Genomic DNA, 16643 nt, shown 5'->3' with positions numbered 1-16643 from the left:
CAGATTCAAAAGGCAGTATTTTTTATTGGAACAGTCAAAATAATACAAAAGATAATATGACGCCATTGTAAATCATCAGATTAAGTAAATCTGATGAGAATAGTCAGTATAATACTCATTTCAAAGGAACATTGTGTTTACAGCTGTTATTCTAGAAGAATATTAGATTATTCTTCTAATGTGCCAATTATAACTGAAGATAATAGTCTGTTCTGCCATTATTATTTAAAATAACTACCTTCTCTAATGAATATTGGTAAGAAAAAATACTCAAAATGCAAGTCACTGGTTATGTGTACAGTCTTTTTTTACTAAAATGAATTTATATTTTGTTCAACTACCACTTATGAGAAACAAAACTTGACGTTGTGATCACCATGATTACCTATGGCTTATGAAGTGTTAAGTCTTCTTTAACAACAGTAACAAGTGATACTTATTGTTTCAGTGATTTTATATACGTGTATCTCTGAGGAAAAGTAGAGCCCAGGAATTGCTGACAAACAATGTCAATACATATAGCAAGTATAAAGTAGAGCCCATAATAGCCTAAGTCTATCTGCAATGTAGAAACTGTGAATGATTTCCCTTGGTATCTATGCAGCGATTGTGCAAAACAACTTTGTTCAAGATTTTATGGTGGCACAGTAGACTCTACAATAGGAAATAAAATGACAGGAAATATTTTCTACTTATAAGATGAAGTGTAATTACAACATATAAAACAAAAAAAGTTTTTCACTGAGAATGAAAACCAGTCGAATTTAGTGATTTACTGTTATTTTGGCATTCTCATCTGTTTTATAAAGGTTAAAGAACTCTATTAGTCTTCTATTTTTTTGCCCACATTTTGGTCATACCATTATTTTCACTACATTTCATTTATGATTGAATCATGGCCTGGACTAGTATAACAAACACACAGACTTTGTCTTTAAAACTATAGTATTTAAATATTATAAGGAAAATTTACATATAGTCATATGTGTATACTCATATGTCTATACATATAGATGTATAATTGGATCAAAATGAATGTTCCTACTTTTGGGGAACAGGTGTACAAGTGTTGCAGTCTTACCTGATAAATATACAGCTGTGCCTTCTACTGAATCTTCATTAGTACCAATCAGGAAATCTGTTCCATTAGAAGTTTCAGGAATGAGAAATGATGATGTTATTTGCTCGGTATTTAATTCCTCCATGCTAATTGCCTGATCCTCAGAATTAGTAGTTCTTGCAGGTATTTGGTTGTTTACTATTCCATTGTAAACCGGTTGCATTTCAGTGTTTATTTCTATGGATGCAAAGGGTGTAGTTGGGTTTTCAGTGGCTTGTGAGCCAGATTGAAATAGCATACCTCCTACAACACCATGGTTGGCAGAAGTGGGAGTAGAAAGCAGCCCCTGCAAAGCATCTTCTAAATTACGATCACCTGTAGCTTCTAGAGATGTTCCACCTTTGGGTAGGTCAACCCCTGGAGATGTTTTGGTTGTTTCTCCAGAAAATTTCTCATCAGTAAAGGTTTGAGAATATTCAGGACTCCTAGTTTCTTCCTTGGCAACTAAAATCTCTGCAGCAGAAGTTTCTGTCTCCTCTATTGCTAATCCTGTACCAGGAGAAGCCAAGAATGGTAAATCAATTCTGTGAGATGATACTTCAGATAGTGGCCATAAAGTTGCTTCAACATTTGAATTAACTTCTTTGAAAGTCTCTTCAAGTGAAATTCGGTCTGCATCTGAATCTGTAGTTGATGTAGAACTTGGAATGATTACTTCAGGGTATTCAGATGCATTGTCAGCTAAGTGGATAGTTGCTACAGATGAAGGAGCTTGAGAATACACTTCTGCAGATGCTGAATCTGACGGTTTTACCATGTACTCTGTGGGATTGGATCCTTCAATGATGTCAGGAGTTTCAGTCAAATTCTGATCAAGAAATTTGATGGTAGCAATAGTTACATCCTCTGTGTGGTTGATCAACTCATCTTCTTGCCCAGAAGATAATTCTGGCTTGAAAGAAGGGCTAATGAATTTCTTCCCATCATCCTCAGACTGTGTCCCTTCCAGATAACCCAAAGTAGAGATTTCTTCACTTTGATCAGCAACTGGTTGTCCATCTGACAATGTGCTTGATTCAAAGAGATCATCCAGGGTACTTTCAGTAGCAACATGTTTTTCTTCAAATTTTAGTTCTTTGATGTCTTGACTGATTGTGGAAGATATACTAGGAATGGCCAGGGATGATACTGTAGGGAGTAAAACACCTAATTCAGCTGCCATGCTAGAAATGGGGATTCCAGTTGTAAAGCGTTCACTGTTCTTTGAGACATAGTCCTGGCCTAATCTGATTCCATCCTCAGAAGCTGCTGATTCATTGCTTATTGCCTGAGTGGGTCTGGACCAAAGATTATCACCAGATCCCTCCGTTTTTTCTTCAGTGAAAGAAAGATTAAATGCTGCATCTTCTTTCTCTTCAACTTGCATACTTTCTTCATTACTGCCATATGGGACTGATTGTAATTCTGGATCTGTTTCTGTTTGCACTCTTAATATGTCTTCATATGCTGTTTTAGTGTGATCTATATCTATGATCGTGTTTTTATCAGGTGTAATTTCAGGTAGAGTTTCAGGGGCTGTGCTTTTGGTAGTCAGCAATATTAAATCACTGTCTTCTTTGTCAAGATCTAAAATAATGCTTTCTGTAAATTTCCTTCTTTCAGGCTTCAAAGTTAAGACTTCAAATTCCTTGAAACCATCTGGGGAGTGACTGGTGGAACTCTCAGAAGTCCTTAGATTAGGCTGGGTGCCAAGTAAGTTTTGGGAACTTTCATTTTGCTCTGTTTGAGTTGGTAATGTGCTTGCTGGTAGCCCACTTGTAACCAAAGCTTCCATCCTTGGAAACTCAGAATAGTTTCCTTCATAGCTATTTGGAACTACTGTGGTGATTGCCACTGCTGTTTGAACAATTTGAGTAGCATGAACTGAGTCTGCCCCATCTAACCACCCAGACCCTTCCCCAGAATTCTCGTAAGACTGAACAGGAATATGGGGTGCTGAAGTTACAAATACTTTAGCAGTTTCAACACTTGAAGGCCTAGTGAAAAATATATTAGTAGAAGTTACTCCTTCTATAGTTTCTGATTGGGAAGGATTCTCTTGAGATAATTTTCCAGTAATGGCTTGTTGCTTATTGGTCTGAGTTTCTTCTACTCCATTAAAAGTTTTATCTTCATTTTCAGAAACCTCCATTTTTAAGGAGTGAGTGACTGATGACAAAGTAGTTTCTTCATCACCATTGTCCCTGGAGCTTTCAAATAACCATGTATTGGCTACTGTGTGGCTTGTTTCTGAGGCATTGTTTGTTTGAGAATCATGGTATCTAACTTCGCCATGTGTTCCTTTTTTATTTTCTTCAGGCTCTAAATTTGGTTCTGAACTTTCAGGTTGATGTGTTTCAGGAGCTAAAATACTGATGTTTTCTTTTATCCCAGTGAAACTGAATACAACTGTAGACTGACTAGGAAAGACGTCATCTCCTGATCCTTCTCCAGAAAATACTGGATTGGTATGGAACTCTTGAATACTTGGCCTCATACCTTCTGGATCATTGTTTTCTATGTGTTCATTTTCAATAAGGAAAATACTTTGTTTTGTATTTTCTTCCTCTTTGATTGTTGGCTTTGTACCCATGGTTTTAGATATTTGAGATTCAGTCACTGAGATACCATCAAAGGGAGAGGGTGATTCTTTGGTTGACTCTATACGAGGAGCAAAGATACTCAAAGACTTTTCTTCTAAATCTGTACTAATTGTGCTAAAAAAGGAAATGTCTTCAGTGGGCCTTGGTTCTTTTATTCCAATAAAAGTCTCCTTTGTTGTTTGAATAGAATAGTCTGTGGTTTGGGGTTGACTTTCAGCAAATATTTCTGTGTCAGAAATTACTCCTTTTCCTAGAGTGCTTTTTCCTGATTCAAAAGGTTTTTCTTCTGTCACCTTTTCTTCTATGGGTATCTTATTTTCAATTCCTAATCTGGCTGTGTTGACTTCATGCCCAACACTTAATGCTAAATTGGCAGGTGTCACAGTGAAAGAATAAGACATAGAAACTGTACTGTTAACCTCTTCTTCAACTTTCCCTACTGGCATTTCAGAACCTTCAGAAACTAATGATGGTGAAGGAATATGTCTTTCTTCAGAATGAGTGATGAAATCCACATCTCCAGAACCTGAGTAAGCAAATAGGAAATCAGTACTGAATGTTTTTTCTGTGGCTCTTGAAGGTATATGATCTATAGAACTGCTTATTTTAGTTGGTTCTTCTCCTGAGCCCTCAGGTATAAATGTAAATTTTTCTGGAAGATGGTCTGGCAAGCTAACCACTGTGCTCTCAGGTCTTTCAGAATCAGTTCCTGACTCTGGCCTAGCTAAAGTAGTTGTTGAAAAATGTATTATATTTCCAGATTCCATCAATGTTTTTTCCCCTGAACCCTCTACTACTGCTATTTCCTCTTCACTTACAGGATGAGCTGCTGTTGAAAATTTTCTAGATGCAGAAGTCACAACTTCTTTTAAAGGAAAGTTGGTAGGGGTGTCATTTATTTCTGTGCCATAATTCGTTTCTTGCATCTTATCTGTACTGAAATTTCCTCTGGCCAATTTATTTACAATCCCAACGTCTGATACATCTGGAACAGAATTCAGAACTGAACTTGTTGGCTCAAAAGGCATAGCATTTGTTATAGGAGATGGTAGAGTGCCAGTCATTTCCTTTGCTTCATATTCAGTTGGCCTTTCATTAGCTTTAGTCGCCTTCAAAATTAATGAAGCTAAAGGTTCAGTTGTAAGCTCCATGGTAGAACCAACTTCTCCAGAACCTTCCTCAAGAAGGAAAGAATTAGAGCTAACTCCTGGAAGAGTAGGACTTTCTGGAACCATGTGTTGAATGGTAGTGCTCTTGTCTATATTCTCTTCCTCCAACTTCTTTGAGAACAGGGGTTGTGTAGGGATAAGGTCAGATTTATTTGTGTTCCCCTCAAATTGTGTGGATCTATTTTCAGTAGCAGAGGAATCAGAATCTGTAGGTTTAACTTCATCAGAATTTCTTGATTCAAAAGTGAAAATTAGCTGCTCCACTGTGGGCTGTATGGATGACTCTTTTATAGATGTAGCCATTATACTTGTGTTCTCCCTTTCATCATCTAGATTCTTTCCATCCACAGATGTGTTGATTCTGTTTTTCAATGATATTGATGTTGACCTGGGAACCTCAGTTTCAGTTTCAAATTTGGGAGTCAATATTTCTACAGAACTTTCCTCCCAAACTGGATTACTAGCACTTGTAGAAACACCAAAAAAACTTTCTGTGGGGATGACCTGACTAGTATCTAAGGGAACACCTTTTAATGGTATCTCAATTGTAGGTGTATGCTGTAATAAGCTAGCTACCACTGTGGAAGTTTTATTACTATCTTCTTCTACAAATCCAGAACCTTCTGGAATGAGAACCAAAGGAGGATTCCCTAAAAACTCAACAGTGTGTCTAGAAGTTGTGTCTTCCCAACTTTCTAGTGAGGATATTGTGTCAGGCTGTTGATTTCCCATAAGAACAGAAGATCTTTCTTCTGACAAGATGTCTACTGATACTGAATCAGAAACAGTTATTGGAGCAGATGTGATGATAGAATCATGTCCAGTTGCTTCTCCAAAAGCCACTTCTGTAGTCCTTAAAAAGACTACTCCCTGAGACTCCTGATTAACAAGAGAATCTCCTGAAGACTCTTCAGGAAATGAAGATGTTGTTTCATTATTTTCTTCTGAATGGTTAGGATGTTCAGAGCCAATCTGTATCACAGGCTTAGCCACTTCCAATGACCCTTTCCCATTTAAACCTGTTGCCCCACTCATTTGGTCTGTAGGGAAAATATCTGATTCACCACTTGAAAAAGGTTCTGATGTTTCAGGATATATATCTGGCTTCCATGTAATTTCAAAAGATTCGAGTATTTCTTTGGATTCACTTGGTTGAGATATAGTAGAAGATTCTATTTCAGATAAATCAAAAGGGTTAGTTTCACTGTGGGAAAAATTTGGAGAGGGTGCAACACTTTCAAACTGTCCCCTCCTGGCTTCTGCAGTTTCTGGGTCTTTGGGAACAGCAGTGACAAGATGTTTTCCATTTATATACTGCACAGATGGAGTCGTTGTTACATCAGTAGAATTTTCACAGTCATCATCTTCTTCATCTACAAAATATGGTGTTATTTCAAAGATTCCGGGTAAAAGTGTGAGAAAGTCGGGCTGCTCATCACTTTCTTCACTGCAAGGTTCATCTTCTTTTGAGTTTGAATCTATTGGGTGATCAATTATACTCAAATCACTCATTCGACCTGAAAAAAACAAAGAGTTTTTCACAATACTTACATAGAAGAGATGGCAGTGCACTACAGTGAATATGGCTAGCATTGATCACAAAAATAAATAAATAAAAGAATCGAAAATCAAATAATTTCAGATCAAGTCTTATTACCATTGAACATATGTTGGTCTTGGTCTTCAATAGTTCTCCATTTGTGTGGTCCAGAAGAAAAGCAAGTTCAGTTCTAGTTTGATAATAACATAGCTTCTAGATCATGGCAACCATTAATAGACAGTATTTTCAATGGACCAATCTATGTTTCCCTAGCCTGATTAGTTCCTTTAAAGCAAAACTTGAAGTCAAGTATAATGTCATCTAAACTAAAAATACACAACAATCAACTTTACCTTTTCTTATTAGAAAAACTCATAAGGGTGACTATATTCTAGAGCTAAGGGAAATAACCATCTTATTCTCTTTTAAAGATAAAACAACACTAGGAACACATACAGAGAGAGAAAATATTCTTCATGAGCAGATGACTAACTCTAAGAAAGTTAAACCTCCAACAACCAGAAGCCAACAAAAAGAGAAATTTTGACCAATGAATTCAGAAGCAATGGCACACATTTGACAGAACTATTTATCCCCAAAACTGTTTTTTTTTTGTAGATTAAATGTATATTACCTGGAGCAGCTACATGACTGACTCAGTGAATAGAAAGCTAGTAGGTCCTGGTTCAAATCTGGCATCAGACACTTCCTAGCTGTATGACCCTGGGCAAGTCACTTAACTCCCATTGCCTATCCCTTACCACTGTTCTGCCTTGAAATCAATAAACAGTTTTGATTCTAAGATGGAAAGTAAGGAATTTTAAAAAGATTTTTTAAAGCATACTACCTGTGCAAGAGCATTCCAGTGATGAGAGTGGGGACAGGTATGGGAATCTCTCCATGTATTTACAACTTAAGTGTCTACTCTGCCTTTTGAGAGACAGAGTGAGGCTGAGTAAAGATCAGGATTTCAGAGCTTATCATGATGTTTACTGACTTTTAATTACTTTTCTAGCACTTTCCACAAAGCTCAAAAGTTACAACCAAATAACTTAGCAAGTATATTTCAAATAATAAATGTTACCAAAAGATTCCTGAGATTATAAAAGTATTATGTGATATCAAGCACTCGTACAATGGTCCTTCTTGTAGCCAAAAGTGTCCTGGCAGTACACCTTCTCACTGTCCAGAACTCTTCCTGTTTCCCACTCTACTAACCTAGAGAACTATCCCTCTTCTCCCCTTGGGCTGAAACTACCCTTCCAGTTGCAGAGTATTAAAGGTAGGAAATTTTTATTTATGTGGAGAAATGCACAAAAGAAATAGGAAACATGGCTAAAGTCCTTTGTGGTATAGTGGCTGCAATAATATCTATAGATAGATAGATAGATAGATAGATAGATAGATAGATAGATAGATAGATAGACAGACAGACAGACAGATAGCGATAGAGATAGAGATAGAGATAGAGATAGAGATAGAGATAGAGATAGAGATAGAGATAGAGATAGAGATAGAGATAGAGATAGAGATATACAAAAGAACCATAACTAGAATGAGATATCTAGGGCTTTGTCCCAGGCATTGAGAGTATCAAATTTAGCGGGTTTGTAGCAAATCCTCCCTTTCCTTGCAAACATAGAGGATCACAGAATTACAAAGTTAGAGCTAAAAAGAACCCTACAAGCTATTATGTCCAGCCTTTTTATTTTACATCTAAGGAAACTAAAGCACAAAGAAATGAATGGCTTTGAATAGGGTCAAATATCTAACAAATATCTGATTCAAATCTAATGCCCCATCCTCTGTCCCATATTGCCTTTATCAAGGGTATGAGCAATAGGTCTGAAAGTAACAAGAGGGAAAAGACTGCCAACATTGATTTCTCACCCACTGCCATAAGACATTACCAAGACTTTATCAACAACATCCAATTAATTGAAGGAAGGAGTAAGGTCATTTTGGTAAATAAGGACAAGAGTATGAGAAGAGACCTTGAAAATGAAAACTAGCATACTGCAATGCAGCTAGGTGGCAGAGTGAATAGAGTGCCAGGCCTGGAGTAAGGAGGACTTGGATTCAAGCCTGATCTCAGACACTTTCTGGCTGTGTGACCCTATTTAACCCCAATTACCTAGGCCATCTTCATCTTCTGTCTTGGGATTAGTGCTAAGATGGAAAGTAAGCATTTAAAAAATATAACCTACTGCTATGGCAGTCAAATTCATCCAACAGTTGGCCACATGAGGGAAAAAAATCAAACCAAAAATGGCTGGTTTCTGCTCAGTTGACATGGCAAGTGTCATTAAAAATTAAAAATCTTAATTTTCCTACATGTGGCCCAGTGCTTATATTAGAAAATAAACATTGTGATTCCATTTTTGGGTCATTAGATATGTGCCTACAAACTGGTAAATTGTTCTTGCATTTTTCACAACTGGTTATAGTTAAATGCTAGTTGAAAATATTTTTATATCTATATTTAACTTCATGAACATAATTGGAAGTTGACATTTTGCTTTTTATAGTCATGCGTGATAGGAAAAAAAAGCTTTTTCCATTGGACATCATGAAAAAATAAGTATCTTTTATCCCATATGCTATTATATTTAGCATGGGCAAATTTTAAAATTATCACACTGATTTGGGCTCACAAATAAGAAAAACTAGAAATAAGCATAACTCAAATGCACATAGTGTTTTAAAACATGAGAGCTGTTTACACAAATTACTACAGCTGATCCTCATACCTACCCTGTGAACTATGCCTTATAACTATTTTTTTCTGACATTTTACAGATAAGAAAATTAAAGCGTAGATATGAAATAGCTAGACAATGACTTCCCATTGGCAGAAGTGGGATTCCAACCCAGGCTTTCTACCAAATGATTTTAAATCTGTGGAAACCCATTTTCATAGGCTTACACAATTGATAATGATTCCTCTTTTTCCAAAGCGGAAACCCAGTCAAAGTCAAAATATATGGTTCAGAGGATGACCGTGGTTGGATTAAGACTAAAAGAGAAGTTACAAAAGAGAATCAGGGTTTGTTTCTCAGTCCCAGAAAGGAAGCATTCTTTTTTCTTTCATTTGACCCTTCCATATAAAGCAGCACAGAGAGGTAGCAAAAGAAAAACTGAACTTACAAACAATGAAAAAATTTCTTTTCATAAAAAAAAAAGATATTATGCTTTCCCAAACTTGGAATTCAGAATAGATACTCCTCTCAGAGCCTGTCCAAGCCAATCCAAAATCCCAAAGAGATCTCCACCTCCACATACCCTCCAACTGGTCAGCTTAACCTTTGTTTGATGTCCTCCAATGGTATTGGTGTGAAGACTGGGTTTGCTACAACCCTGAGCAACTCATTCCATTTTTGAATACTTTTATTGTTTGCAAATTTATCTTTATATCAAGCCCAGATGTCTACCCTTTGCTTCCTACCTAGTTTTGGTTCTCTAGACCCAAGTAAAATAAGCCCAAGCCTTCTTCCATGAAGTAGCTCTTCAACTATTTAAAGACAATATTCATATCTCCCTACTGTCTTCTTCCAGAGAGATTTGTGCACCCTTATTGTGAACAACAAATACTTGCAGTCCTTATTGTGAATTATTCCACTGCTTAAATGAAGATATTTATAATGATAAGAAAGAACCTAAGTATATAATTATGCCTAAAATAACTAGCATATCTAAAAGTATTTTTCATTAGATTAAAATTATAATGTAAAAACAAACAAAATGCTAATGACTATGAAACTACATAAGATTAAACTAGACTTTTTCATGTATTCATTGGTCAGGTCTACACAAGTATGGTAATATACAAGTCTGAGCAAATTTTTTGAATGAGTTATCAGTTAACTTCTGCACAATAATGAAATACAATTTGGCACATATTTACTCATTTCTCTTGCAATGCTAATTCCATATTTGCAAGTGATATATCATAATCCATTCAGCTGAAGTTCATTTGAGGACACTTTCAGTCAGGGTATGGAATGACAACCACAGACTCTACTGAGAAACAAAGAGTATGATCCTTCCAATTCTACCATTTTAACTTAAAAGGATGTTAGTACACTTTTTAAAGCCATACAGTAAAAACAATTCTTTTTTTTTCAGTTCCTCAAAGGAAAAAAATCAATCTCACCTACAATATTCTGTACCTGCAGGAAAAGGTCATCTAGTCCAGCCTCCTTATTTTAGAATAGAAGAAACTAATTCCCAAAGAGAAGTGCCAAAAGTCACAAAGCAAAGAATTCAAAGAAATGGAACTAGGACCAGATCTTTCCAGGTCAATGCTGTTAGTACTATATACCATGATGCATCAAATATATATAAGGGCCTCTGCTCTGCAGTTTTATGTTATCTGAGGGAACTAATTCATCAAAAACTAAATTGTTAGATGCTAGTTATTGAACTTGTTTTCTAACATGAAAAAATATAAAGGTGCTACAATCACAATAATGTCATCTCTGAAGAAAAATACCTTTTTTTATAATCCCTTTAGGATGCATTTTAGAATATAATTCATATAAATACATTGTTAATATAGGGTAAAATAAACAGTCATGGGCCCGATCCTAATATCACATTCCCTTCTCTCTCACTTCATAGAATTAGATTAGTAGCTCTGATTTTAATTCAGGATAATTGATGTTCATGATCTCTTAAGTGTGTATTAATATATTGATGTCTATATCTGATATACAGATTTGAGATTGAATACTCAAACTTTGTTCTGTTATTTTAAAGAATTTGTAATGTATAACCCAATGCAGTTGTTTGTCAGCTCTGGGAGGAGGGAGGGAAGAGGAGAGGGAGAAAAAAATGAATCATGTAATGAAAGGAAGAAAGGAAGGAAGGAAGGAAGGAAGGAAGGAAGGAAGGAAGGAAGGAAGGAAGGAAGGAAGGAAGGAAGGAAGGAAGGAAGGAAGGAAGGAAGGAAGGAAGGAAGGAAGGAAGGAAGGAAGGAAGGAAGGAAGGAAGGAAGGAAGGAAGGAAGGAAGGAAGGAAGGAAGGAAGGAAGGAAGGAAGGAAGGAATCCAGCTTTGATGATTTGTGCAACAAAAAGTCTGAATAACAGAGGAATAGTCCAACCAGTTCACTTTTATAGAACACTGGTAAAGGTCTCCTTCTCAGTCTGCCATTCATCAGGAAGCATCCCCCAATCTACACCAGTGACTGTTTCCATTCTGGTAGAGATAGCCCCTTATATGATCCTAGAGTCAGCTCGTGATTAGGATACTCATCAAATCTATCAAGGACTTATATGATCCCTCCCCTACCCCAAGTCATCCTCAATTCCACCTAACTTCTCCCTCCCTGCAACATACACACAGTTATGGTTATGATTTTATTCCATTACATCTAACTGATCATACTAATCATTAGACTGTCAAATCCTTAAAGAAAGGGACTTGCCTTTTTTAACCTTTTTTTAATCCTCTTTCTCTTAGAATCAATACTAAGGTGTCAATTCCAAGGCAGAAGAATGGTAAGTGCTAGGCAAGTGGGGATAAGTGATTTTCCCAGGGTCACACAGCTAGGAAGTGTCTGAGGTCAGATTTGAACCCAGGACTTCTTGACTCCAGACCTGGCTCTTTATCCACTGAACCACCCAACCACCCCCTTTTGCCTTTCTTTATATTCCCAATCCTTAGCACCGTACTTGGCACATAGCAGACCATTAAAAAAATTATTTTGCCTTGACTTGAACTGCCTTATGAACAATATGAGAATCATCAGTCAGTCAACAAGGTTTCATTAAACACTTACTATGGGCCAGCACCCCATTAAATAATGGAATTCCTAGCCTTACACAAAATCTTAGCTCAGAGGGCATTCATTTATTAGCATTTACAACTTCAAAATTAACAAGTCTAAAAATAGTGAGGATGCTACCTAATAAACACCGATGAAAGCCATTTATTCATCTGTAACTTCAGGAAAGAAATGTAGATAAATATGGGATAGATTAATTAGACAAAAGCATATTTCTTGAGGTTGCTATTGGAATCGTGTACTCTGTCCCCACCAAACTATACTTCTCTTCTATCGCCATTCCTTTGCTCTCACCAACCTCTAAGACTTTACTGAATAGCACCCCCTACCCTACTCCAATAGCTGTTGAATTTGCTCACTCCTTTCAAAGTTCAACTCGGTTGCTCTTTCTTTCATCTCACTCTAGGAATGAAAATATCACCTGAATCTTTGTTATTCTTAGAAAATTTTTCTTGGAATGATGTACACTCTCCTCAACACTCTTCATTGCAGCAGTCTTACTACAATTCCACCCATTAGACTGTATGTTCCTCGAGGACAGATCCTATTTCATTTTATCTTTGCCCACCTTGCACAGAGTAAGCAGTTTAATCCATGTATTGATTATGCAACTAATTATCACATACCATCATTTTATAGGAATATTAGACATTCAGTAAGTTACCCAGTATCACAAAACTAGTTTTAAGTGCCATAGCTAAGACTTGAACGTGGGTCTCAACTCTTGGTCAGTACATTTTGATTAAACAATGCTACCCCCAACAAACATCTATAGAGCTGAAACAACCTTACCTACCCTCTTCTGGGAAAGCTAAGTAGATAGTGTCAGGAGTGGAGTCAGGAAGGCTCATCTTTCTGAGATCAAATCTAGCCTCATCTATGTGACCTTGGGCAAGTCACTTAACCCTGTTTGCTTTCATTTTCTCATCTGTAAAATAAGCTGGAGCAGGAAATGGCAGACCACTCCAGGATCTTTGACAAGAAAACCCTAAATTGAGTAATGAAGAGATAGGCATGACTGAAATAACTGAATGACAACAGTGCCCTTTTCTATTTCCAGAGTCTTCTTGGAATACAGTAAATGAAACTCTGTATTTGAAATACACAGTGTAATCCTCAATGGGCTTGATTTGACTTTTTAATGTTTTGATAAAAGGAGAAAGAATCATGTACCAGCTTTGAAGGAAATTTACCTATTGAAAGAGGACATCAAATAGCAGCATGCCACCTAAGAGCACGTCACCTCATAGAAGGACCATTTAATCTCATGAGATAAATTGCCACCTTCTTGTTGTTCAGTGCATGGCTAACTCCAGTCACTGAGAGTCACTCCAACTCCCTCAAGTGTGCACATCATTTATGTAACATCAATAGAGAAGGTTGTCGTCATGGTTGTTACAAATCAGTTCAGATCATGCCTTGGACACTTAATAGATGTGTGACCCAGAGCAAGTCCCTGACACTCTGTTTGCCTCAGTTTTCTCATGTGGCAATGGGGATAATAACATCACCCACCTCCTAGATTTTTGGTGAGGATCAAATGAGATAATTATAAAGCACTTAGTATTTTGGCACACAGAAAGCACTATATAAATGTTAACTTATCGTTGTTATTATTATTAAGTCAGAAGGCAGTAAGGTAGGCACCTCTAGGATGATGATGTTAAAATCAATATTTTATTGTTTCTGTAAAAAGGAGAGTCAGTTCTAGAGATGTTTGTTGGAGGTAGCACGGTTCAATGGGAAGACTACTGGCCACAGAGTTATGAGATTTACACTCAGGTCTGAGCTCTGGCTCTTAAATTAGTTTTCTGATACTGGATAATTTACTGAGTGTCCTGTTCCTACTAAGTGATGGTTAGGTCTAGTTGTTAACTAGAGTCTATGGCTTTCAAAAGAAAAAATAAACCTCATCATAGATTCAGAGATGCATCCCACATGGCTAGCTCAGGTTTAGGATTTGCAGGGGCAGGGGAGGAGGAGGGGTTGCATCCATTACTACAGTGATTAAAAATCATGTGAAAATTTACTCTAACACTTGAAGCCTTCAAGAGCAAAGGGAGAAATCAGATTAAAGATTCTGAAATTATCAGGTTCACTGGTCCATGTGTCTCCATTAGCACTATTAGCTGTGCTTCACTTACTGGCATTCCTCTGGCTCTTTATCTTCCATTGACAGCCTACTCATGTTAAGCCAAAAGCCTGACACTTCTTGTCATGAATTTTACATCTAAAGAGGATATAATGTACGTGTAAAAATATATGTGCATCAATGATAACCTGGCTGTTAGAGACAGACACGCACTGGGCAGGATAAGTGGAAATCATCTCTTTTTTCCAATTTAAATTTAATCTCTTCTTGATGCTATTTGTTAGAGAGGGGGGAAAGCAGTTTAGATAAAATCCTCTGGTCTAAATACACTTAGATCCTTATCATCAAGTGTGGGCTCTTTTCACTTGTAGAAATGACTTAAGACTCCATATTCTTCATTTTGGAAAGATTAAATGCTTTACTACAGATTATAATCAAGAGGTTTAGGATTCAGGGATTTTGAGAGTATCTGAACAACAACAGATAGAAAGCCATATGAAATCAGAAGTCATCAGGGTTACTACCATTTATACATACTTTGTTTATGGCCTAGGAGCAGAAGAAATCAACCAAATCTGAGCAAAGATCTCTACGTACATCTCCCTATTTATTTATGTCTTTGAAATTATCTTAAGACAATTTTATTCTTAATTAAACATCTTAAAAAGCAGAAAAAATGGCCTGGGCAGTTGAAGATAAGAATACTGGCAATAAATAGCAGGTCCCAAGGGGGGAAATTGCTTGGAGAAGCATTTCCAGTAGATGAAATAAGAAATTGTTGGGATGGTCTGACCATGAAATAGATTCAGTCATAAGCATATGTAAGCATATTGCTTGGGGGGAAAGAGTAAGTTGTTAAATGTAAACTTATTATAATTATAGCAAAGCACTTCTAAGCACTTACAGACACAACTAACAGGATAATCTTTCTCAAATATTACTTTCATCATGATCCTTCCTTGCCCAAAAACCTACAGGGATTCCAAATGACCTTTCTGACTTAAATGCCTCAGACCCTTTCATGTGAACTGGACTAGATGACCTCTTGTATCCTTTCATCTCAGAGATTCAGTGATTAATCTACCAACATCCAGCCCAATTGCTCAGTAAAAAAGAAAAAAAATTAAAATCACTAGTGAGAGTCAGGAAACCCCCCTCCCATTAAGCTTACTGTGTTCATTTCGAAAGCCATTTCTGCTCTCTGTGACTCAGTTTCTCCTTTTGTAAATGAGGAGATTATATTAGAGGATATTTAAATTCTCTGTCAGCACTACCATATGGAATTATTTTCCATTCATCTTCATGACTCCTTTTTTCTTGACCCATCCCCAACCTTCTCTTTCTATTTCCATATTTTTATTGACAATATTCCCCAAAACTAGAAAATCCTAGTGTTCCTGAATCCATCATTTCCTTTAAAGGCCTCATCTCTTTCCCATACCTATTATGTCCCTGATTTTTATTCCACAGAATTGTTGAATAATGTATTTTTCCCAATCTATACCATTCCTAGTTAACTACTTTTTTTGCCTTCCCTTCTCAAATCGACTTTGAGAGCAGAGATTCACTTTATGTCCCTTATAGCACCAACTGGTCACTGCCTGGTCTTCTCCTTACCATGAACCTCTTTCCCTACCACTACCTCCCCACCAGAAACTTGGACTCTATGCTTGGCTCCCTGGGCTTAGTCATCTTATCACATAAAGACCTGGACCTCTGGGAGACTTTGGGATTTCAAGATAGTCTCCTCACCATGCCCCAAGCCCAGGTAACCTCCTTCCTCCTTCTTCCTCACCTCCCCCTTGCCGGTTCTCCATTATATATGGCTGTATTCCATTAAAATGTAGGTCTCTTGAGAGCAAGGGCTATCTTGATTGCTTCTATTTGTATCCCCAGAGCAAAGCACAATGCCTGGCATATAGTAAGCACTTAACAAATGCATAATCCAGACCCTGTGTAAGTATGTATGCATGTGTGTACATAAATATGCAGGTATGCTTGGTCTTCACCTGATATTTTACATATATCAGTGTCACAGTGTATTCTTTTTTGTTGCCACAGACTTAATTTTATGGGGGCAATCAGTTTCCAATGTGGAAATTATCTTTATCAGCAAAGATCAGCAGCTATGTTTCAATTTAGAGTTTTAGAGTTGTCTGGGATAAGGAGAAGTAAGTGACTCGTCCAAGGTCCTTAAACTTTTGGCAGAGGTAGAATTTGAACACAGGTCTTCATGATGCTGAGCCCAACTCTTCATCTCCTATGCCATATTGCCTTAATCAGTGTTTTTTTGGTGTGTGTGTGTGTGTGTGTGTGTGTGTGCTCCCACAAGAAATCCTAAAAATGGCACTGA

At 37.0% G+C, this 16643-nt stretch overlaps 1 protein-coding gene across 2 annotated transcripts in view; it reads right to left on the bottom strand.

Annotated features, from left to right (window-relative positions):
* The window catches only part of VCAN (versican), a 138984-nt gene that overhangs the window by 47270 nt on the left and 75071 nt on the right, over nt 1–16643 (bottom strand). For both annotated transcript variants that reach the window (XM_007487345.3, XM_007487346.3), the window contains one exon: nt 1082–6388. In XM_007487345.3, the coding sequence (XP_007487407.2) occupies nt 1082–6388 (5307 nt within the window). The remainder of the gene's footprint in view (nt 1–1081; nt 6389–16643) is intronic.

The sequence above is a fragment of the Monodelphis domestica genome, chromosome 3 (assembly GCF_027887165.1).
Source record: "Monodelphis domestica isolate mMonDom1 chromosome 3, mMonDom1.pri, whole genome shotgun sequence".
Taxonomy (NCBI): Eukaryota; Metazoa; Chordata; class Mammalia; order Didelphimorphia; family Didelphidae; genus Monodelphis; species Monodelphis domestica.
Note: the sequence above shows the minus strand (reverse complement) of the source record. Positions and strands in the feature narration are given on the sequence as shown.